General features: G+C 44.6%; 2 protein-coding genes across 4 annotated transcripts in view; one reads left to right on the top strand and one right to left on the bottom strand.

Moving 5' to 3' along the window:
- Positions 1–1,197: 1,197 nt before the first annotated feature.
- cep170ab (centrosomal protein 170Ab) lies at positions 1,198–13,643 on the bottom strand. 3 transcript variants are annotated; one of them, XM_031864780.1, is made up of 19 exons: positions 13,534–13,639; positions 11,939–12,084; positions 11,727–11,816; positions 10,896–10,974; positions 10,619–10,677; positions 10,347–10,506; positions 9,688–9,825; positions 9,117–9,569; positions 8,607–8,977; positions 8,349–8,477; positions 8,133–8,265; positions 6,495–7,970; positions 5,757–6,000; positions 5,568–5,676; positions 5,316–5,477; positions 4,765–4,853; positions 4,309–4,402; positions 3,044–3,095; positions 1,198–2,904 (listed from the first exon to the last, which is right to left on the bottom strand). In XM_031864780.1, exons 2-19 carry the CDS (start codon positions 12,041–12,043, stop codon positions 2,657–2,659), a joined length of 4,191 nt encoding a protein of 1,396 aa, XP_031720640.1. In that variant the 5' UTR covers positions 12,044–12,084; positions 13,534–13,639; the 3' UTR covers positions 1,198–2,656. The 3 variants fall into 3 exon arrangements, with proteins under 3 accessions (XP_031720640.1, XP_031720642.1, XP_031720643.1); XM_031864782.1 differs by having other exon boundaries at positions 11,939–13,643; XM_031864783.1 differs by lacking the exons at positions 11,939–12,084; positions 13,534–13,639 and having other exon boundaries at positions 11,485–11,814.
- A 2,565-nt stretch (positions 13,644–16,208) lies between these two features.
- bcl11ab (BCL11 transcription factor A b) overlaps positions 16,209–23,696 on the top strand; it is a 36,150-nt gene continuing 28,662 nt past the window's right edge. Inside the window, 2 exon segments of the mRNA XM_031864559.1 lie at positions 16,209–16,574; positions 19,260–19,652. Of these exon segments, the coding sequence (XP_031720419.1) occupies positions 16,520–16,574; positions 19,260–19,652 (448 nt within the window). The 5' untranslated portion in view covers positions 16,209–16,519.

The raw sequence follows: 23,696 nt of genomic DNA on the forward strand, positions 1-23,696 counted from the left end.
CTCCTCCCCATAAGTTATGAAGTTGCATCAATGAGGGGGTGCAGAATATGTAAATACTTCCAGTATCCTGCATGCACACAGCGCAGCATCATACATCATATTCACTCCGAGGCCGCATAGGTGCTAAATCATCAATGACAGTTCAAATTACACTGAGTAGTACACAGGGCACATGCTGTGCATAACCTGGCAAACATCCTATATTCGTTTTAATTTTTAATTTGTCTACATGAGCAAATAAACACATCATTGTTAAGGAGGTCCAGACCGACAGCTCGAAACCAAAAATGCTGCAGTGATATGAATATTTTATTTATATGCAATAAATGCAAACAGTGTGAGTGCGGCAATGAAATCTACAGGGAACCTGCTAAACCTAAGTGGGAACAATTCAGCCAAACGGTTCCCTCTCAGGAGGAACACCTGCAGAAGCACTGATGTGCACCAGCAGCCGCGGTGAATGTTGTTCGCAAGGGAGAAAAACCCTGACACAGCTTTAAGGATTATTATTATTATTAAGGAAGTAGAGCAGAATAGCTGGAGACATAAAATTAGCAGTGCAGTGGCTCTGGCAGTGAGGCCTCTAAGAACCTAATTTGTTGTACGTATACTTGCCTCTGAATGAGGAAGAGGCCAGAAGGGAGGGGGGAGACTGGGCCTCTTGTGGAAGAAGGATCTAGGAGGTCGTAGCTTTGGATGATGGCTGCCAAAAGGGGATTCTGGGGTGATGAAGATGAAGTAGTACTCAGCTTTTTAGAGCGAGACGAATCAAGTTTGACCTCATGTCTGAGACAATTTCATCTTACTTTATTCAACACCTTTTTTCCTTTTGAATGTTGAAGAAGAGCTGAAATACTTTTAATATATGTACCACAATGCCAGTTACCAAAATGGGATTTTTTTACTCTGCACTATCTTTTCTGTCCACTTGGGGGCAGCGACGAGTTGTAAACGCAACAGTTTAGTGAATTTTTTAGTAACCAGTTGCCTGTTTACACACCCAGCAGACACCAATGACTGTGAAGCTTTCAGCTTGCTGGAGCAGTAGTGTAAAGTGGTAAACAATGTAAATACTCGAGTAAGAACCTTGAAACTAAGCACAGTACTTAAACGTCCTTAGTTACTTTCCACCGCTGTCAAAATCAATTTCAGCTCACATTTGATCAAAACTGTGAAAAAAACAAGAAATAAAATAGCTCATGATTATCATGCATTTTATTGAAAATGAGACAAACAATACACCGGTATTGCAAGGTCAACACATCATTACAAAGAAAAAAAAAAACTTCATACAAAACATCTCAACAAAAATTCTCCAAATGCTCAAACAGAATAAAAGAGAAATTACAGTCGGTGCTGAGCACAAAATGCAATTATCAATCTGTATTCAAGTCGTTTTGGCTAAAATGTTCCATCAGTTTTGATCAGGTTACATTCATGTGTAAACATTGGTATGAGGCAAGACACTGGGAAACCTACAGTCATTACACTGTCCATCCTTTCATTGCATCGTTAACAGGAATACGCAGCTGCAGGACTTGGAGGTAGCCCCCCCCGTCTACGCTGGTTCAAACACAACATCTTGTTTGCAATCAGAAAATAATTTGACAAACTGTTCGTCTACAGCCGGCCGACTTTCACCCTGCTTTGCTTCTAGTCGAGGACAACAACACGATAGAGGAGCGTCGTGGGGGAACGTCGTGTCCCGGTCACTCAGAGATGAATAATAACATATGTCGGCTTTGAAATGTGCAAAACAAAGTTCACCTCCAGCTCCAGTACACTCTAACATTTCTCATCTCCAACTGTAATGATTATTTGATCCGGGGCACTTGTGACAAAATACATTTGGAAGAGTAAAACCTGTTGGGGGCTACATTTGATTTTATAGTTTCTTAACAAACACGGTCTATCTTTGATACACTGGTTTTAAATGACATCGCCACAGGAAAAAAGGCATGGATGGGAGTGTTTAATTGAACTATAATAAACATTTACACTGGTACATACTGTACAGACCCAGTTCTTTCCCCACGAAATAAGCAGCGTGGCCTTTTCTGGTGAAAATCATTACTGAGGCAGGTTTAGGGATTGCAATCGCAACAGGCCAACAATATATTCATTTTAATAAATAATTCTATGGCAGGATAGAAGAACACTTGACATACACCTCCGCTGAATCCTTTTTTTGACAGCTTTGCACCTTTCTAGTTTGGATTTCTGCATTGGACTTAAGATTGGAACAGAAAGATTTCAAGGCTTGTAATAAAAACATAAATGTGTTTAATGTGTCTTATCTTTAACGTTGAATCTTCTCATCTTTTACATCAGGTTTTTTTCTCAAATGTTTTTAAGGATAACAGATAATAAGAATGAGCTGCAACACAAACACACAGTATATTATCTCATAGCTTCTTTATAATGCTGTTACGTTTTCGTTTGTATATCTGACGAGAGCTGCTATTTGGTAGTGTTGGACTTTAATAAAGTCCCGTCACGAGTCAATTTGAAGTACATTTACGCAGTCAGGCTCTTCCACCTAATAGGCATCATTCTCCTCCTTCGTCTGATACCAAATACCTCTAAATGTTCTTACCTCACAGCTTCAGGACATGTCCAACAGAAAGGATGCACACTGAACTATGTCCTTGGAGTATCAGTTGTAGGATCTAGGGCCCTGTTGGGGCCCTGGGTCTCGCTCTGCGTGGTCTAAAGGCCCGGAGGATTCAGTGGCCCGTCCTTCAGGCCTGGAGACTGTGCCGGAGGAAGCTTCAGCTCCAGGGTGCAACACCGACGAGCCCTGCTGAGTCCCAGGGCCCATCTTCTGCTCAGTCAGAGGGCTGGTCAGGCCCAGATTGGACAGGGCATCCAGGGTGCCGTCTGGGTCCACCATCATGTCGATTACTGTCAGATTGGCGCAGGACAAACATTTGAAATGAGTACTATTGAATTGAACACAGCTCCAGACAGTTCAAACTACACACACTTGTAATTTGACGTGTGATATTTCCCTAAAAACTAAAGAAAAGCATCACATCCATACCGAGCAGTTGTCTCTCTACTCTCCTCAGGTCTTGAAGAATGGTTGAAATCTCCTTTAAAGAGAACATAAATTAAACGTTTAAATTGGTTGATTTGATTAAGTAAGGGAAAGTTCATACACCAAATAAATCAACTCCATTCATCTCTTCGTTGCAGGAATAAGTTGGGAGTGGTGCCACGTACGCTCAGTAATGCTTTACGAGCCCTTTGACTGTGGTGGACAGACATTTCTCTTCAGGGGTTCACTTGAGGCCAGGCCGGGTTAAAGGCAGGATTTATGAGGCTGCCCCCGAGAGAGGCTGAAGTTTTGTGGACTCTTAACTTTTTGCACCTGCAAAGGTCTTCTTTCTCCATCAAAACAACCATATTTGGTGTGCTCTGCCCTCCGAAAAGGGAATTAGCGAGGTCATCTAAATGGTATGTGCACGACCGAAGTGTCTTTGATGTACAGCTGTCTGTGGGATCAAATCAAGCTGTCAGCACTCACTATGATTGCTCCTGTAAGTAATCAGTTATCGTGTGCTTTGTACGATTACAGAGAGAGGAGAAGGAGTGGATTTAAAACTGTATGACATTAATCTCACCCTTTGAAAAGCTAATGCATTATTGACATACACAAATACTGAAGCAAAATAATTCATTACTGTAGCCATATAAAAGGGCCTTTCAGTGTCTGTCTTTTTGTATTAATTTATGCCAAACTAATGCCAAACAGCAAATACTAAGCTGATTAGACTTCCCTGAAATGAATCTGTCTGGGTACTAAACGCTTCTCAATCAACGGGCACAATACAATTCTTTACACTTGAAAACATAACGTTTGAACAGATTTTGTTCAGTGAATATTGTGTATCATCCTTCAGCACATTAGAGTCTAATATATAAAGTGTTAGTTGTAAATCTTACTTTATTACCAGCCGTATATACCAAATCATCATTCAGGCGTGACTTTAAAATGGTTTTCACGTTTTTCTTTTTTTTCAAACACAATATTTTGAGCGATTACCGAAACCCTCCCTACACATTCCCCAAAAACCTTTTTGGACTTTCTGGCGCTGGAGGAAAGGTCGAGTGATAACCACAGTAAATACGATTCGACCTTAGGGGAGAGTAAATGTCTGAACCAAATTTTATGGCAATCCAACTGAGATATTTCAGTCAAAAGGTGGATGCTGCAAACGTGGCTAACAAATATCACTGTGTCGTCTACTTCACGGGCCTTCAGCAGATAACACAGACATGCTGAGGAGCGGGTGTGCTCGTCACCTTGTTGGAGCTCTTGAGGAGTAAGGAGTCACGCTCAGCCTGCAGCTTGTTCTCAATCTCTTCCCATTTTCGTTCTTTATCCTTGAAGAGGATCCTGGAGGCCGAGCAGATACAAAACAGATCAAAGTAAGAAATACATGCATATCTTTAAATACTTTTTGATAGAAGTATTAGTTGACTGTTAGAGTGATCTCATTCTGTAGATTGTGGGAATGAGTTGTCATCCCGCGTGAGATAATTAGCACGAAGTTCAGCCGGTTGTCAGTGTAAACCGTTGTGATGTGCCACTCAAATTGTGTTGCTTGGCCTATTTCTGACATCAAACACGCACAGGAGTCCTAACAACAGCAACTCTTTCCTGCATCCGTCCATTCCTCAGTATAACGAGCATTTTATTTACAGCAGCAGCACAGTCCTGTTTAGTGATGCAACCACAGGACGTAACATGATGCTCACCTGATTTTGCAGGACGTTTTGTCGACAGACTGACGAATCCTTGTCGAGAGCTGAGTAACAGATGCTAACAGTAAACTGTCCAACACCGCCTGATAACAAAACAAACAAACATGCCACTTTTTAATCAAACAATACCATGAATGAAAGTGAAAAATTATGTGCAATTTAGCTTAATTATAGCTTTGACTATATTTGCATTTACAATCATATTCTGTCTCATCAGCTCAGTTTGTCTGTTTTGGGGCGACTGTACGGTTGTTGGCATGAAGGGAGCTCCCTCTAGTGGCACACTGTGGTACACACTGACAAGTTGATGTGCTACACAATTTGTCAACAAACGTACAGTATGCTCCACCAGTAAACTGCTGTGGAGGTGGGAAATAAAGTCTATAGGTGTGCTTACACTAACACAGAGTATTTCTACTCACTCGTACTTTAAATAAAGACTTAAAAGAGAATCACGTGCAAGATTCAAACTCTGGAATATCCTTGTTGGTACACAGATTGCCTGTATAGTTTGAGCATTGTTTGATATTAGAACAGGGACTAACATCCTCTCTGTTCCATGTCTGTCGGCGGATGGAGCGGGAGCTCTGTCCACCGGAGCCCCGGGGTCGAAGCTCCACAGACCGCCCGTTGGTTCCTACACCGCTGCTGGGCTCTGCAGAGGGACCGCTCAGGTTCAAGCTGCCATCAAATACACGCTCCTGCATCTGATTAGCAGAAAATAAATACATATCTTGATATTTTGTAGTTGTCTAATCTGGCAGATAGAAATATAAATGTAGTAAGGCGTTGACTACCGGAACTCCAGGGTCAGTGGCTGCAGGGCTGACTGAGTCGATCTCCCCGGCCACATCATGAATTTCTCTGGCAAGCATGGCTAGGTCTTTGGCTAGGTCTTGGCTAATCCTAATGTGACAAACACAAATATGAAATCACCATCTGATATATGTTAAATACATCTTTCTGAGCACCTCTCAGCCACGTACCTGGCTATCTCCTCGCTGTGCGCTGTCCAGTCTCTCATATACTCGTCCTGTTCCTTGGAGTTCTGCCTCAGGGCAGACAGGCCTGCAGCATTAGGAGTTGCTGGGGCTGAACCTCCCAGCTGGGCTACCCGAGTGGAGGGGAACGGGCGTGCGTGGCTCTGCTTGGCTATGTGGCGGTTTGAGCCATACTCGTCCTCCGACGTGGAGGCATACTCCACAGGCGCGCGGCGCCACCGAGTGCCAGCTAATGTCAGGAAAGAATGGAAGTTAAGGTTGATATGGCGAAAGGGTTAGAAAACAGTTGCCTATTTACAGAGCTTGCAGACACATAGCAATATTAGTATTCATTTGGAGCCACCTTTCTGGCAACCTGACATATTGAAGTCAATATTCACTCTCCCTTTAGCTCTGTTCTGGTCTCCACTAACTGGTGAGATCAATATCTAGGTCTATAACTTCTAAATGCTGCTCGATGTTCACTAGCTAGTCACTAACTCTGTCTGTCTGCTGTTTGCTTCGGTGAGGTAGCCCAAAACAAAACAAAGCACTGAAAGATGCTAAAAACCGAGGGTGATCCTTTTCTGTGGATTCGTCACTACAAGCGAATCCTTTCACATTACACACGATCATTAGACTGTTTAGACAGGCTGTGCATAACACGGAAAGAACAGAATGCATGAAAGGAAACACTATTTCCATTTCACCTGAAAGAAAATGGTTTACTGTGTAACTACTTACATGCAGGTGGGACATGTCCATAGGAGGAGGTGCCTTTATTCTTGTCGGGCAGCTTGGAGGCGCTGTTAGCCCTGGCTCTGGGTCCAGACACTGAGGTCACATTGGATCCTCTCAGTCCTTGTCTGATGGCATAATCACCTGCAGCGCTCCGGGCCCCTAGACCCCTACTCCTTGTCACAGTGGCCTCCGAGTCACTCTGGGCTGACGGGGAGCCCATCCTCGGCCTCCTCGGCTGTGCCAGAGCCACTATCCTGGACATCCCTCTTCTTGCCATGCCTGTCCTGGATGTGGAACTAGCGGTGGAGGCCTCCGAGGCTACCGACATCCGGTCGAGCTCAGCTGCTTCAGTGTCTGAGGAGTCCCCCAGCCGGGCTCGCCTCAGCAGGGACGCCCTGGTGGGCCTGGGCTTGGGAGCATTCGTGGTTTTACTGGCTGCAGTAGACGTTGGGGCCTGGGAGGTTTTAGCCCGACTAGACTTGGTGCTAGCCCCCACAGTTGTGCACCCCGTCTGGGCTCTGGTGTTTGAGCTTCTAGACTCCCGTGTAGAGGTGTGCTGGGAGTCAGAGAGGAGTGAGTTGGAGTTGACGTCATCATCAGTGAGGTCCTGGGAAGTCCAGGGGCGACTGGGCTGCGGAGGACCAGATGCCCTGGTCTTGACCCTCCTGTCCTGGGTCTCTCTGCTCCAGGCGGGGCCCTTCCCCGACGAGCACACTACCGTTCTCTCCTTCTGCTGTCCTGCAAGAGTCCGCCGTTTCTGGATGACTTTTCTCGCTCCGTCAGCCTGGCTTACTGTGCTGGTTGTGTCCACGTCTGACTCCGGCGAGATGGAGCCTTCAATGGACTGACTTGGTGGATCACCTTGGTCTGAAACGGTCGTCTCTAAAAAGGCTGCCACAGCGTCCGAGTCCTTCTGCAGTGCGGCACTGTCAATGCCAGTCTCCCTACTCTGAGTTCTGCAGCCCGTGAGCCCATCGATACGAGGTCTGAGGTCAATGGGCACGTTGGAGCTTGGTTTCTCCACAGTAAAGCTCTCCTGCCTCAACAAAGGTTTCCCACTACTTTCCCTGGCCTTCTCCTCTTCCTTTTTCCTCCTCCGCACCTCCTCCATTCTTTTTTCCCCGCTGGTCAGTGGACGAGGGGGGAGCTTGGCCAACACACCTGACTGGCCTGATCTCCCGCCAGCACTGTCCTGCGACTTGGCTGGTGAGGAGCGACTGGGGCTACCACCGTGACTGCCCACACCTCCAGTGCCATGACTGGAGCGATTCTTTCCCCTGGCCATCTTCTCCTCCTGACTCTCCTTCTCCTGTAGCTCTGTGTCCTGTTTCTCCCCCATATCTGTAAGCAGGCCTGCGCCTGGGGTCCTCCTTCCGAGGGCGAGCTCCTCACCAGGGAGCTGGGGCAGGGTTCTCCTTTTACGCTCTGTGTATCCAGACGAGGCAAAGGAGGCTGAGTGGCTGGACTCACTTATTTCAGCTGAAAGTAGAGAAAAAACACTAACTATTGTTAGTAAAGTGGATCCTCTGATAAATGGGCGTTACATATCAATGGTGGGTGGTATGCTGGTAGAGTTGATGCACTGGTGTTGAGGTTTTGGTTCAGCGATTCTATTTCTACTAAATGAAAATGTTTGTGTACCTCTGTCTTCTGTGACCATGATGTGACTCTCCCCTCCTGATCCCTCAGGGTCTGTCCTAATGTGACTGGCAGCCAGAGTAGCCCACTGCGAGACCCAGCGAGGACCACCCACCATCAGCTGCTCAGATAGTACCTGCACAATGAAAGCATGTAAGATCAAATATAGTCTTTAGACACCTGTCAAGCTTGAATTGAAACGCTTTTAGGTTTTTGCACCTCTGTCTCCATGCGTCCAGGTTTTCCTCTGTCTCCCATACCAGACCTCTGGGAGGTGAGCCTCTCTCTTTGGTCGGCAACCCCCAACCTGGACACACACACAGCCTCCTGCTCATCCACACCAAACACCTGCAACATAGACACATGCAAAAGTAAACAAGCGTACGCATACATGTATGAAAATGATCATTCTATGATATAATCGGAACCCAACTTATTCTAGACAAGGGGCTTTATTATACGGTTCTTCTTCCCCACCTTGTCAATCATTTTCCTAGCCTCTTCCTCCTCATGATCTCCATTCTCCAGCTCAATGGTATAGGTCCCTCTGTCACTATAATCATCCCCATGGTGATAGCACTCATCACGGCCACTCTGCTGATGTGGTGCCTCTCCACGTCGCCTCTCCACGAACCCACTTGCCAATTTGGAAGTCGAAGTTTTGCGACGCCGAGCGGGGCTGTCCTCCTCTGCGAAGAGCCCCTCTGGTACGTTAGCGCGACCCTCTCTGATCTTCATCCCTGCTCCGCCCCACAGCCCCCAGGAGCGTTGCTCCATTGCTGCGGCCCTGCGCTGCTCTCCGAGTGCGTTCTCTGAGTCACTCTGAGTACCGTCCTCATGTTTACTGCCTGGCATGAGAGAGGTGGAGAAGAAGGTAATGGGGTCAGAATGTAGGAGACAAGGAGGCTAATATAATAGAATTTAACTGATACAAACAAGCAGGAAACACACACATAACTTAAGTTAAATACAGATGGCTTCACACACCTTTAAGACTCTTCAGTTGTACGGGCACATCACTCTTCACACTTTCCCCGTCATCCTCTGCAACCGTGTCTTTCAGAGCCAACGGCAGCTCGTTCTGGGCCAGCCAGTCTGCAACTTTAACCTCGGCAGCCACCATGGCTGTCTGAAGGGGACTCAGCTCCTCCCCGACAGCCCTTTTAGGACGCGGCCTGGTCTCCGGTCCAACCTTTGCCACTCGGTCTTTGACGGTCACTTTAGCTGACGCCCCGGGGTCAAACTCGATGGTGAAGGAGGCGTGGCCATGGATGGCCTCTGCAGCAGAAGAGGCACCAGCCTCTAGTTCTTGTGAGGGGGATTCCCCGCTCACTTTACCTGCTGAGGCGGTATCCTTGGTTGGGATCTCAAAGTAGCTAGGCTCCTGATTGGATGATGTTTGCGGGGCAGACTTTGGGACCTCTGCACTGTTCTTGATGTCTGTCAGAATTAAAGCAAGCAATGTAGCAATATGTTCATCAGGACTGAACATATTTAAAGTTGTGTAAAATAGAGATATTTCACAATCACAAGTTGTTTTTTGCAGTATTGTAAATACCTGTATCAGCTTTCTCTCGCTTCCGATCTGAGCTCTTCTCCTCTGGCCTCCCGGGTTGCTGCTTGTTGGGGTCACTATCTCCCCACCAGGCAGGCTGACCGTAGAGGGGCGTGATTCTGTGCAACACGGCTCCGTCTCCTGGCGAAAACAACCAGTCACCTTCATCTTACATGGGAATGGCACGACTGCATTTACAACAACTAAAACAGCTTTTAGCATCTATAAGGACGATATAAACAATTACTAATGGTTTAGAAGCACACATTTTTTGTGTTTATCGATGTATTTATTTAATTTTAGGGTCAGAAAGTTGAGAAACATCAATCACGATTTTCCCAAAAAACAAAACGAACTCTAAAAAAAATATTTTGTTGTCGGACTAACTCACCAAAACACAGACATCTTCAGTTTTCAAAGATATAAAACTCAAATTTGAGAAGCAAGAACCAGCAAATGTTTTCACTTTTTGATTGATAAATTAGTCAAAATTTAAATGAATCTGAATGAATCAACCTTTTCAGCACTGAAATACTTTTGAACATAACTAACCGTCACAATACGTTATTTGTGAAAGCGTCATCGGGAGACTGATGTCTGTGTCTTTGATACGCTCATGCAGTGTTGCACCCTGTGTCCTGTGCATCCTCAGTCCTTCTCACCTGTCGTCTTATCCTCCACCCTGCTGGCCTCGGGGGGCTTGGCGGAGGCCCCGTCACACGCTGGTGCTGCTGCCTCGGAGAGTTTAGCCTCAGATTTACACGATTCCCCCTCTGGAGGTTTCTTCTGGCTCAGCTGCAGCTGGCTGCTGAACTTCTCATGCTGATGTACGGGAGGGGGGCGAGGACAGTTTAGAGAGATGGAGGCAAAACAATAAAGATGACATAATGACTTTGTCCGTTAACACATGAACATGCACAAGGTGCCGTCTAACCTTAAGGGCCTCCTCTGGAATATGCAGCTCCCCTCGCACCACAGTGAACAGGTTGGTATGTGAGGCAGGTTAAGGTAGAAGACGGTGAGCTCTTTGCAAGGGCGATACACACACACACACACACACTGATAGCGTATCTATTATGCAGCAGGCAGCGTGCAATGAGTACTCACAGCTATTTAGGAACAGATAAAGTTACAGTGTTGTCCATGTACACTGACCTTGTGCTGCATGCCACTGGGTTTGACAGACACACAAGATCATACTCAAAGGATATCGTATCCAAACCTCAATTTGTCATCAATTTGCAGCGTGACGTAGATTTGCTCCTGTATTCTGACTTCATTTACAAATGTCTGCAAACACAAATAGACAGTGAGTGAGAACAACAGGGTTAAGATCCTGGCTGAACGCCGAATCTCATCAGTGTTCATGTAATAACTGAATTATGCCTCTAACACCTGGTACTGAAAATAACCGATTACCAAAAGTTTGGGGCGGATCCTCGTCAACTTCACTTATTTTTGAATCGTAGTTTTATTATTTTTACACTGTATATTTTGGCATCTTGCTAGTCTTCCCGTAGTATTTCCCATGGACAAGTTAAGCTCATTTGAAAAGAGTTTTGTAGAATAATGTTAATACTCATCAAAATATAAACTCAATAAAAAACTCTGTAGATTTACACTTGCAACATGTTTGATAAATAAAATAAAACACACAATGTTATAACAGACAGCTTAGTGCACACAAACAACATCTTCTGTAGTGTTGAGATGCTGAATCATGAAGTTGAGCAGATCCCTTTAAGATCCCCCTCAGACATGTTATGTTTGGAACTTGTCACCTACTTCATTGAAACGTACATTCTCAGTGGATGTGCACTGGAGGCTTGGACTTTCAACATCCCACCGGTGAGAAGAGAGAAACCTTTCCCCTTCAGCAGATGGATGTGAACACAGCCTGCTCGTGTCAGTGTACAATATACACATTGATGTCATATGTACAGATGCATGACGACTCTGGTTATAGTACTTTCTCTCAGAGATCAGAGATTGTTTCTTTTCTAAACAGACATATCAAGCAGTTAAGACACAGAAGCACTCACCCCATTTAAGCTGCCCAGGTCCTTCACTTTATGTTCGTCTGTATTTGGCTCATAGTTGATGACCGCGTGCTGCTTGTCCACACTGCGGGACTGAGTCACACAGAATCCAGTCAATCAACGCTAATCAAGGCTAATCCCAGCGCTTCAGATAATAATCCAGTGTAGATGAGGAAGTGACAGCTCAGAGGCTTGTGTCTGCAGGAGTGTTGTACCTGCAGCATCAGCTCACAGTCGTCCCTCCCCACGAAGATCATCTCCCTGGGGAGACGATGACGCGTCCCCCCGCTGCTCACCAGGAACCAGGAAGTCAGACTCATCTCTGCCTCACTAGCTCACCTTTGACCCCTAATGCATCCTCCTGAAAACAGGAACAGTGTTATCTATCTATCTATCTATCTATGAGTCTATTCATGATCAATAAACAGATGAACATGTCAGTGTGAACAGGTGAGAATGAGGCACGCTGCTTTACAAAATTACAGAAAAAAAACATCTGTGTGTGTGTGTCATCTGCACAGTTTCTATTTCAGGTATCACCCGAGGACACTGGCATGCCCATCTTTTGCTGTAGTGCAGCAAACAACATGAGAGAAGAACTGTAAGTGTAAAAAGACCAACAGTTTACAGATAGGCATCCTAATAAACTCCCAAATTAGAATACTCACCAGAGACGCCCACAAAACAAATTGGAGGAGTTAGATATTGTACAAAGAGAAGGAGGAAGTGAGGATGATTGTGGGCTAAATTATGAGAGAGACAGCTAATTGGATGCTGTGCAGAACGTCAGAGATAGCTCACACACGGTGAAGACGGAGGCAGGAAGCGAGGCAAATCGACGGATAAGATAATGTTTTTCCTCGAAAACCCACATCTCTGCTCCCCCATGATGCTCTCATATGATTCCCATTCAGTTGTCAGACTTCTCATGCACACGAAACCAGCACAACAGTTCTTTTCACTGAGACGAACAGCCGGTCCTCCTTCTGTCTGCAGGAGCATCATCAGCACACAGGCCTTGCTGACTCACGCTCTGGAGAAGCCATGGGTGAATTAGTGAGATTTAATTACGCACACTTTGTCATATCTGGGGCTCGTTTTTTTAGAGCATCAACTCGACCGCCCCCCCCCCCTATGGCGGAATGGACGGTTAACCCTTTCACTGGCCTGGCTTCTAGTGACCCAGATTTCCCTTTTAGACGCTTGACCACGCACAGCTCCGTCCACTCTCCAAAGACATATCTGCACAATCTCCTCTGTAAGTGACAACACGTCAAGTGCGCCTGCAAGCGGCGGTGGCCGCTGTGTCCCAGTCGGACAATGACAGAGCCTGCACATTAGATGAGCTAGGCCGTGCCTCAGTGCAGCGGTGATATCGGGGAGGAACATCTCAGGAACCTTATGATATACAAGGACCACGCACATTATGGTATAAATACATGTTTAGCGACAGTGTGTCTGTCGTGAAGGCTTATACCGACTTGCCATCTGAAGCGTTCTGATCCTTAACGTTCAGGATATCTCTCTCCATGTCCGCGCGCTCTTTAAGCCTAATATAGGCTAATTTAGACAGATTTCGGATAACAGTCACGTGTAGTTGTAAATCAGGTTATGGAGGCTGTTTGCTGTTGTGCAGCCAAGGCTCTCCCGTTATGGACGACGTATGGGTTTTTTTTTTTTTTTTTTTTGTCGCACAAACACAGCGATGCTCATTTCCCCGTCGCCTCCATCCTCGGTGCAGAGAAGGCGGCGACAGACAACAGGATCGGCCTGATACCAAATGAAACAGAGGAACAGAGATGAAACTCACCAGGTGCTCTACGGACAATCAGCATTCGATATGAGGTTTATGAACAACAGCGCTGCTGCTGCAAGCCCGCTGCCCAGCCCAGCTCCGTCAACAGCACTGCGGCGTGGCCTCACGGTGGCGCTATGTGCTCATACAGGAAGCGCACATGAGGTTATGTAATACTGAAAGTAAACGCGAGAGACCCATACTAGATTAGTAAGAGGGGATTTTGGATTTTGAAGCAATATAATTAACGTAAAGCCTATATTATTATTAATGTCATAAATATTGTGTCATATATATGTATTATTATATTATAGACTGGGTATATAAAGGCACGCTGATTACTTTAAAATGGAATTGGGTGGTAGTATTAGCAATATTGTTTTGCTATTCGTTTTTCAGAATAACATTGTTGTGAGAGAGAGATTCAGCATCTCTGAACTTCAGAAGATGGTGTTTGTGTGGCCATTAAGAAGCACGAAGCTATCCTCTGTTATATTATTATTAGTTTTATTTATTTGGCTGTCAAGCATCTTGCAAGTGTAAATCTATAGAGTTTGTATTAGAATCGTCAATACTGCCAACTTGAGTTTCAATCAATTATATATTTGAGTATTAATATTTTTCTACAAAACTCATTTTTTCTGTTTTATTATAAATAATTATATGTATATAATTAAATAATATATAAATCAAAATATATACATATATACAGTATATACAGTATATCCCAACTCAATGCTCTGTCTGACTGTTGGCTGGCGGAATGATTTGTATTGGAGTCAATCTGTAATAAAACACTCTAGATGGCGCCAAAGCATTGAGCTGTGATGGCTTTTGGGGCCTGGTCAATTATGAGGCGTTCATGGCACCAACAAAAATAACTATAACTCGCACTATACAAAAAAAAGAAGAAGAAATCTACTGAAATCAAACCAAACGACTAGTTACTCTGTCTGGAATACCAACACCAGTAGCAGGTATATTTCTCACCAATAACTGGGTGTGTTTGTGTGAATTATCTCTCCTGACTGTTGTTTATGAGCTCCATCTGTCTCTGCATTATATGTTCACAATATGAAACCAAACAGATATTAAAAAGAACATGCTTTTAGGCCTATACGTATAATTTTCGACATTTACTTAATGAAGATGATTATAACAAGACTCGAACTTGAGATTACCTTCATCTATCTGACGTGCATCGTTTTAGCTAAATACCCCTCCATAGCACAGCAGTTATTAGCCTTTTATTTATTTATTTCATACTTCGTTGTTGCATTTATCATTAGTGGTGTCCCTGAAGGATGAAAACATTTAGCTATTTTTTTCTTGTGCTGCTATGGAAGATGAACATTATGCTTTCAAGCTTCTGCCAAAACAACAACAACCACACAATCAAAGCAGATGGAGAATTACAGCTATGCATAAAACAATGTGGAAATGAGTTTTGTCACAATTAGTTTACTCTTTTGGCTCCCAGTTTCAAATGTCACATTATTTGCCTGGTTGCATGTGATTTTACTGCTTGTGCTCCTGTTCGGTAAAGGCTATAAAAATCACAATAAAACTATAAAAAACTCAACAGCAATGCCAAATCATTTAAATAGGCTAGATGTATTTTACATACAATACCTCAACACTATAACATAATATTACATTGCAGTAACTTTCAGCAATGTGTTTTCTAATACCTCCATATGGCTTTATGCGTTCTAGGCTTTTATTTGGCCTGTTGGAGCCTCTTCTGTTAAGAGGTGTGTCTGCTTATCTATCACATAGACAACCTGTCAGATGAAAACATTAAGATAAGCAAAGAAAACCAACCTCAGTTTCACTTTATAGTTTATTTTATACAGACTAAGGTGCATTGTTCATAGAGAGATATCTGATTTAACACCTTTAACACGCTGGTTAATAACACATCAAATCAAATAATGATATAAGTCAGAGGACATTGGATTCTAAATGTAGCCTCAAATCTATTTTTAGAAGCCCTTTTTTCCTCATTTTTATTGATTAGTAATACAATGATTCCACAATTGGATCATTTTATATTAATATTAATTTGTATCTCACTATGTGTGTTAACATTTGCACTGTGGATAAAAACCAAAGCAAGGAGATCCACTTTATAGGCTTTAGCATTCATCCACAGACGGTTCAGAAAGTTGTGTTGGAGCATCTCACAGCTTCCCCTCATTAGTCCCTCATTAAAGCTTAAATCTCATTTAAAAACAACAACCACAAAATCAAATACATTGCATCGTACTGAAATGGCAAAAAAATGAATGATATACGACATAATCACACTGAAATAAATACACTTTATCCCACCTTCATGTCACAATCTCAAGTCTACGCTGTAAATTTACATAGAAAATTAATATTCATATCAGCCTGACAATAAACTAATAAATATGAATGGAGCAGTAAAGCTGGGTTTATTACTCCACATCCCTGCTACAGCGCTGTTTGGTTCATGCGCTTTGCTCCTCCACTTCCTTGGATAACTCAACCCCCCCCTCTCTCTCTCTCTCTCTCTCTTAGCCCAGCCCCCTTGATCCCCTCTGTCCATTGGTGTCTTCGGGGCCTCTCTTCTGTTTTCCCCCCTCCTTCCCTTCATAGGTAGTCCATAATGAGTGTCCATTGGTTTTTATTACGGCTTGTCCCCCTCCCACTGGCCGCCTTCGCCCTGCCCATGTTTTCTGTGTCTCAGTCCGTCCATCTCCTGACGTTCAAGTTCGCAGGAACGTCACGTCCGCACTTGAACTTGCAGCTCAGGGGGGTATCGCTGTACCCCCATCACTCTCTCTTTGCGAAAAAGTCATGAAGAGGTCCGCACAGCCCGTAGCGCGCGACGCATCACCCTCTGTATGATCTGCAGTTCTTTTTTTCCTATTCGGATGTCAGAGGCATCAATGAAGATATTTCATTTGGAGTCTACCTTGTAGGGACGGATTTCCCAATGTGAACTCAGCCGAAAAGCCACCACTAAACCAACATGTCTCGCCGCAAGCAAGGCAAACCCCAGCACTTGAGCAAACGGGAGTTTTCGCGTAAGTGGAGATTAATCGCATTTTGACTTAATTTAAGCTGTTTGTCTCCTCTCAACGGGCTTTTCTTACGCACAGGGCAACTTCCTCGGGGAATTTGAATAGGTAGGAGACGGCCACGCACGGACACACCGCTGTCCTGAGTGAAATGACCAAAAACGCAAACATACCCAAGACTACATGTTCTTTAACATTGATTATGGGATCATCTGGTGGAAGTTTTCAAACAACGTGACAGAGAGCTTCAACTTGTGTAGGTTAACCGTGTTGTATAACGTAGCCCACAAGGTTTCTTTCGCCATTAAAGGGCATGCATGGGCTTTATGGCCAGGGACCTTTGCCTATATGAAGGCAGCGCAAGCCTCCTGCTGCCATTCCGCTCAGAAGTTTTCCAGGTGAATCGCGTAAAGCTATTCCACCACAACAACGCACGTACTTCGTTGTGTTGTTAGAATGTATTTCCAGATGTTTGAGCCGGTTTGTACACCGGGAAGTGGTGTTTACATGCCCACTTGTCTACAGCGCAGAAACCTCGTGTGCGTTGTAGGCGGAATAGTGTCTGTGTCACAAATCCCTCTCAGCTGCTGTTTTAATATCGTGTTTTTAATGCGCAGTATGTTATTTAGCCTCATTATCGGACAGATGCTGTATAAATCCACGTGCATTCCCCGTGCGCGATGCTGTTTTACAACTGTGGGAGAGGAAAGCAGGGAAGTCGCTTTACGCGCTATTGTGCTAAAATCATAGGGCATTGATTGAGATTGAGTGATATGATTTCCGCCCTGTCCAGACGCGTTTATGTTTGCTGGAGACTTATTTCCCACCCCTAGGCTGATAACAGCAGGGACTGCTTAATTAAAACACTCTCATGGTCAGCAGTGAATGCGGAGACGTCTCCAAATATATTTAAGTTAGAAGAGGAGAAAAGAAGCCCCTTTATTTCATTTTGTTCTTAATTATTTTTGTAGTAGATGTGTCTCTGCACGCTGTTCCCATTTCGGCTGAAACCAATTATGCTCTCGCAACATGAATGCCTTCATTTGAGGTGTAATTGTCAAAAGGTTTGCCAGTGGGGGGCGCACTATGATTGTAGTCCTGTAGGCCATTAGTGAACTTGAACTACTTTATCTCTGTGCTGCTTGACCAAGCCCATGAAGAGGATCGTTTTAGCACAACTAAGTGATTGTATATTCGATGCTGCTCGTGCTGCTCATGGTTTCTAAAGGAGGAAAAAAAGAAACTGAAATATTCAGAATATTCAAAGAAAATGTGTTTTAGAGACAAGCAGTTATAGTGAGTATAGTGTATATGTTTACGTACTATTTACAAAAATGTAGACTTAAAAAAATATACTTTCCATGCCCTGGCGAGGTTTTATTTAGCCTAAATCATTTTTATTTGTGGCTCTGACCCAGATCTTTGGAGTTCAGTTACAATTTATCTGGCATAATAATTATGTTTTTAAATATTCATACTCATTTGGACAACAAAATCCTACAAAATCCCACTTTATATTATCTTGTTTTGGGGCCAATGTTGAGCTGTCATCACGTAGCAAAGGAACATTTAATTACGTATTTATACAGGCAGAGGAAATTAAGCTAAATGCTTGATGCATTTCATTTTTTTTATTCCATTTTAACATAAAAAAAAATCCCCTGAAATGAAATGATTGATTCACTGTTATAACAAGGAGCCATCCACATCTAAAATAGCAAATGAAGAGGCCTCATGATTTTCCTGGTTGTGAAACAGACTCACTGGCCTAAACTACTTTAAATTCTGCCGCAGTCAGATGTCTGAGAAAAGGATTATATTTTAGTTTTCAAAGTTATTCACATCACTCTTGCGTGGCATCAAAATGAGATTATTTGGTTTGAAGAAAATCTTTCCACCTAACCCAGCCTCACACACCCCGCCTATGTCCATGGCATAAGCAGGTTAAGATAAGCTCCAGTAAAATAGGGGCAAATTCCCTCATATTTAATGCAGTTGAACATACAGGTAACAGGGCCTATCTTGCATAGTCTCTCACTACCTTCTCGTCTGACCCAACATGGAATTAAAGGTTGAACCGGCGGCAAGAATTCATCACATCTTATCTCAAAATCCCAGTCGGGGCGCCCAATGTCGTTTACCGTGTGGCTAGATTACTTCTTTTAAAATGCTCTTTTTCTTTTCTCTCTCTCTCTCTCTCTCTCTCTCTCTCTCTCTCTCTCTCCCTCCTAGTACTTCAGGGACCTACTCCACATCCAACCCCTCAATGTCTAACCTTGGTTCATGAGATCCCAGCACTTTTAACGAAATGGGGTCCAATCATCTTGAACTCAAATTAGAATCTATTTTTTGATTCTCAGAGGTGTTAGGTTCATTAAAAAAGCGAGATTGGCAGCACAATAAAGAGGGTCAAGCAACTTAATCGTTTGGCTGCTGCCTGCAAGCTGAACATGTCAGTCCTCATCGAAGTAGTCTGTGTGCTCTTTCTGTCTTTCTTTCTTTCTAGAAATATTTTTATACATATCTTACAACCTGACCTTATTCCTATGTCCTATGTCTTGATCTATTGTAGCAAGGAAGGACACACTGATGTGCCTTTCCATTGCCTTTCCTGACACATTTGTTTACCAGCTCTACAGAATCACAACCTCTCTCTGAACTCACAATCCTCTTTCTTATCTGTTTGTGCAGCTGAGCCGCTGTCAGGTGTTTTACCAGAAGAAGACTCTCAGGACTTCCCCAGGCTGGGAGTGGTTCAGGGTGAGCCCCTAAAAGGGGACCAGGACCTGCTGACCTGCGGCCAGTGCCACTCCCGCTTCCCCCTGGCTGACATCCTGCTGTTCATTGAACACAAACGGAGGCAGTGCCACGGGAGCCTCTGTATGGACAAACCTCTGGACAGGCCACCGTCCTCCCCGCTCGCCTCTCCCCTCTCCACGTCCTCCTCGCACTCGCGGACCCACCATCAGCACCCGCGGAGGGTGTGTCGCCCCGTGGAAGTGGCCGTTCAGGTGTCGCCGCAGGATGAGGATTGTTTATCTGCACCCTTGCAAGGAATAATCCCCAAGCAGGAGAATATCACAGGTAAACACAGTGGGAGCTTAAAATGGCTGCCACACAAGAGCAAACAAATGAGCAGGAAAAACAAATGCAGGCAGTGAGTCTTTAAGGTCTACAGGTGTGGAGCAGGTCACACTTCTCCAGGTTCATAGAGAGTTTATTTCAGTTTTATTCAGAAGGGATGCTCTCTCAGAATCTTCTTTGTTTCTTGCTGTTAGTAGGGATTGCGTCCGTTCTGCATAACCAGAGTGTGAAAAATCTGCCGCTGCATATAGGAGCTGTGACTGTCCCTCAGCTGCGCCATGAACCCACACGAAGACCAGCCGGAGCTGGAAATGATTGTGAGAAATAGAAACATTTCCAGATAGTGAAAAAGACACACACAGACAAAGAAACAGACTATGAAAGAGAGGGAGAGAGCGAGAGAGAGAGAGAGAGAGAGAGAGAAAGATGCATTTCTTTCGGGTTTGTTGCTGCATCACAGATGTGCTCAGATCCTGTGGTCCCCACGTTCTCTCTCATGTGGTGGTGAGAGATGTGTCTCTATCCCTCCCTGGCTTATTACACTGCCATATCTCTCCTTCCCTCAAATATGCGCCTGTGAAGCCTCACTCTGCTGCTAAAATTAAAAAGCGATAGAAAAGAATGTAATTATGCTGAACTGTCAAGGAAGAAGCGTTTATTTGAGGAACCCTACAGCCACTAATTGTCAGTGTTTTTCTTGATTTGAGTAATTAAGGACTTCTTAAGGCGGCTGGTCGGTTTGTTGTTTGTCCACCGGGGCTAAATGAGGCTGAAGTGAAAACATGAGTCTCTGTGCAAACAAGCGAGTGTCCCTTATGACTGGTTTTACAGAGTGGAGTTTGATTCTGACCAGCCTATCTGAATGTTTATTCATTTCCTTTAACATATCCAATATCATGTGCCAGATTGGGATGATTGCCTGGGCAGATTTAATTTGAAGCCAATTCAGGCTAAATGCACGGAGAGCAGTGCTCAATAATGTGCACTGCTGCTCTGTAGTATTCAGGGCTGCAGCTTTGCAGACGGCTTTGTAAAGGGACGACTGCTATCTGTTGTAAACTAGTCAGCCCGCTATCATACAATATGACCACTGTTCAATTGTGTGCAGTTTCTTAAACATCTGCCCTGTGTATGAGCACCCACACACGGACACGCGCACACACATCCTCACACACTAAAACACCCAACATGCTTCTTGGCCGTGTCAGCTGTTCGGACATGCTTTTCTGTGCTCATCTAGATCATCATGCAGTGGATTTCACATGATATCATAAGGTCACTAGCATTGTGAGGAGAGCTTTATTTATAGGCCTTATGTCTCTTGGCATTGTGTAACTCTCAGGCTTCGCTTGATACCGTAATGCGTAGAATGATTTGGTTGTTTCGTGACACTTTGATTGATAGTGTTGTAACGCTGATATAACATTTTTTTGTGTAAAACCAAAGATAACGATTTGTGGTCAAGATTACAGATAAAGAAAAAGGAGAACCCTGCAAAAGATTTTTGGGGGTAAAACAGAACTGTGCAGGATAGACCACATGTCAGTCACATATGCATAAAAGCCAGCCTCCCCCGCCTCTGTTTTCTATGTCAAAGATTGATGGATACAGACTGGCAGTGCCAGCGCGCCACCCCGTGCCCCATATGCTAGCTGCCATGTTCTCTCACCCTGCTCAGTTAGATGCCGACACTGAGATGAGGCATCTCAATACATACTGTCCCTACACACTGTATCTCTGCCAGACTGGCTTCATGTCCAGTTTATTCAAGGGGAGTGTATTATAAGTTACACCCTTAAATATTTACTGCATATGCATTGCGTAGACTCAAATGAATATGACCCTTACACTCCCCACCCTCCTCCTGAAATGTCATTTTGACGCAGATGGATTTCTGTATAGACAGCAGCGTATACAGGCAAGGGCTTGGGCAAGGTTTAGGAAAGAAGCTGCTGGACTAAAGGAGCTGACACCCAGTATGGTTGAACTTGGAGGTGGGGTGGAGGGGTTGAGGGTGTATGTGTGTGTGTGTGTGTGTGTGTGGGGGGGGGGGGGGGGGCAGTTGTCTGTAATACACCCAGAGCCGGAGATGAGGCTGTGCCTCTCGGTCTCCGTCTTTGGGACAGCTGAGGCCGTCTGGGAGTCTCATGGCTGCAGCTGGGGCTGGGGTCTGCAGTCTGGAGCTCTGGGCCGTTAGAAGAGGGCAGAGCAGCCTGCGTGCCATCATTTGCATGATAAACAATTTAAGATATGCATAGGGACACCGTCGCTTGTCTCCAGATTATGGATGGCCCAGAAAAAGAGCAGATGACGGTTTCTCACACAAATTATGTGACTGCAGTGTAGAACTGGATTTATGTCACAGGATATAACCACTATTAAGCAGGCACACTGGTGAAGGGGATGCATAGTTTTAATTTGCATTCACATTCATTATTGCACGGGCTAAATTGTAAACAGGGCAATAAATGATTGTTTGGTCTCCCTGCATTGAGTAATTGGAGCAAGATGCTTTTCATTGTTATGATTGAGGATGCACTATCATGTCCTCTGTACCGTAATTAGTAATTTTACAAAATCGTTTCTCTTCACTACATTTTACGAGTGTGGTTCCACATTCTTGTGCTCGTATTGCTACATAACTGTGGCCTGTATTTATCCATCCCAGCATTAGCACCTTTTGCATTCTCGCCAGTGTAGCCATGTGTGTTAATGAGGCCATTGTAGCCGCTCAAACCGACCACTATCTCACACTTCTGCCTCTTTCCAGCACACTGCCTCTATTGTAACCTGGACGCTGAATCAATACTGAGTTAATTATGGCAGCCACCTTTCCCCTTTTTTTTTTCCTCTATGAGGAAGAAAACATTCGAAACAACCGAGCGGTAGTTCTTGTAACACCTCTCTGTGGCTGTAGAGTGTCTTCATGCAGCAGCTTGCCTGTCCTGTTTGTCCCTGTGTGTTGTGGAGACAAAGGTATTTAGCAGGCTCCCTATTGGCACGGTGCCACCTTTCTCCAAACCACCACAGCCCCCCCGACACACACACACACACACACACACACACACACTCCCTCATAAGCACACACGTATACACACTGGGTATCTGTCAGGCAGAACTGGGGGGCTGGGCAGTGCATGGGGAGTGTGTGTGTGAGTGGCGGGGGGTGAGAGGCGTCTTGGTAGTGATATCTTTTTCTAGTGTGTATGTGCGTGCATACCAGTCGCTTTGCGAGTCCACATGTGGTGTGTGCCTTTGTTTCGGTGATCACTTTAATTGATACTGAAAAGGCACAGATGCATGCTGTTGTAATTATTGGACACCAGCTAATATTATCAAGATAAGCACTCCATTGTCTGTAAAAACTGACTCTAATTTGATCCTACAGTTGCTCTGGGCTCTGATGAAATCGGTCCTATTTTTGGCTGTGGGCTCCACAAAGTTTTAATGAAGGTGAACAGGAACAGTTTTTCGGATGAATTTTTCATGGAGGACATTTTTGTATTCCAAAGCCAAACTCTAAACACCCACGAATGTTGTCGGCGGCGATTCGGCAGCCTTTGTTGTTGGATTGAGTGTTAGTGGCTGTGGCTGCATTCAAGTGCTAAAGTCCAGTGGATGTTTACATCCCGAGTGTGGATGCGGTGTTAAACTAATGTATGTGCATATGTGTGCACGTGTGTGTGTGTATGAGTGTGGTTTTGACCACTTAAACTGTTTATAGCTTTCCGTATGTGTGTGTGAGAGAGAAAGAGTGTGTGTCGGGCTGTTTGTTAAAGCTTTACTACTCTGGGCGTGCAGGCTCAACATGAAAGGGTCTTTGACTTGGCAAGCCTCGCCTGAGGACACCCCTCTGTGGACCCTGCCAGGGCAGACTTGGCACAGAGCTCTGGGCCTGAGGGATGGGCTGGGCCTAAACGTGTGTGTGTGTGTGTGAGAGAGAGAGAGAGAGAGAGAGAGAGAGAGAGAGAGAGAGAGAGAGAGGAGGTGTATCTGTGTGTTAAAGCAATGTTTTGTGGGTTTAGGAAGCAGAACTTATGTCGA

Source organism: Anarrhichthys ocellatus, unplaced genomic scaffold, assembly GCF_004355925.1.
Source record: "Anarrhichthys ocellatus isolate YVR2014 unplaced genomic scaffold, GSC_Weel_1.0 scaffold31, whole genome shotgun sequence".
Taxonomy (NCBI): domain Eukaryota; kingdom Metazoa; phylum Chordata; class Actinopteri; order Perciformes; family Anarhichadidae; genus Anarrhichthys; species Anarrhichthys ocellatus.

Bases quoted from the DNA above. Each gene is read 5' to 3' on its own strand.
- cep170ab (XM_031864782.1), bottom strand. From the start codon at position 12,043: ATGAGTCTGACTTCCTGGTTCCTGGTGAGCAGCGGGGGGACGCGTCAT. The intron at 10,975-11,726 runs GTGAGTGCTTCT...TTGTGTTTGCAG, and splicing joins ACCTGGGCAGCTTAAATGGG to ACATTTGTAAATGAAGTCAG. The intron at 9,826-10,346 runs GTGAGAAGGACT...TGTTTTCGCCAG, and splicing joins GGTGGAGGATAAGACGACAG to GAGACGGAGCCGTGTTGCAC.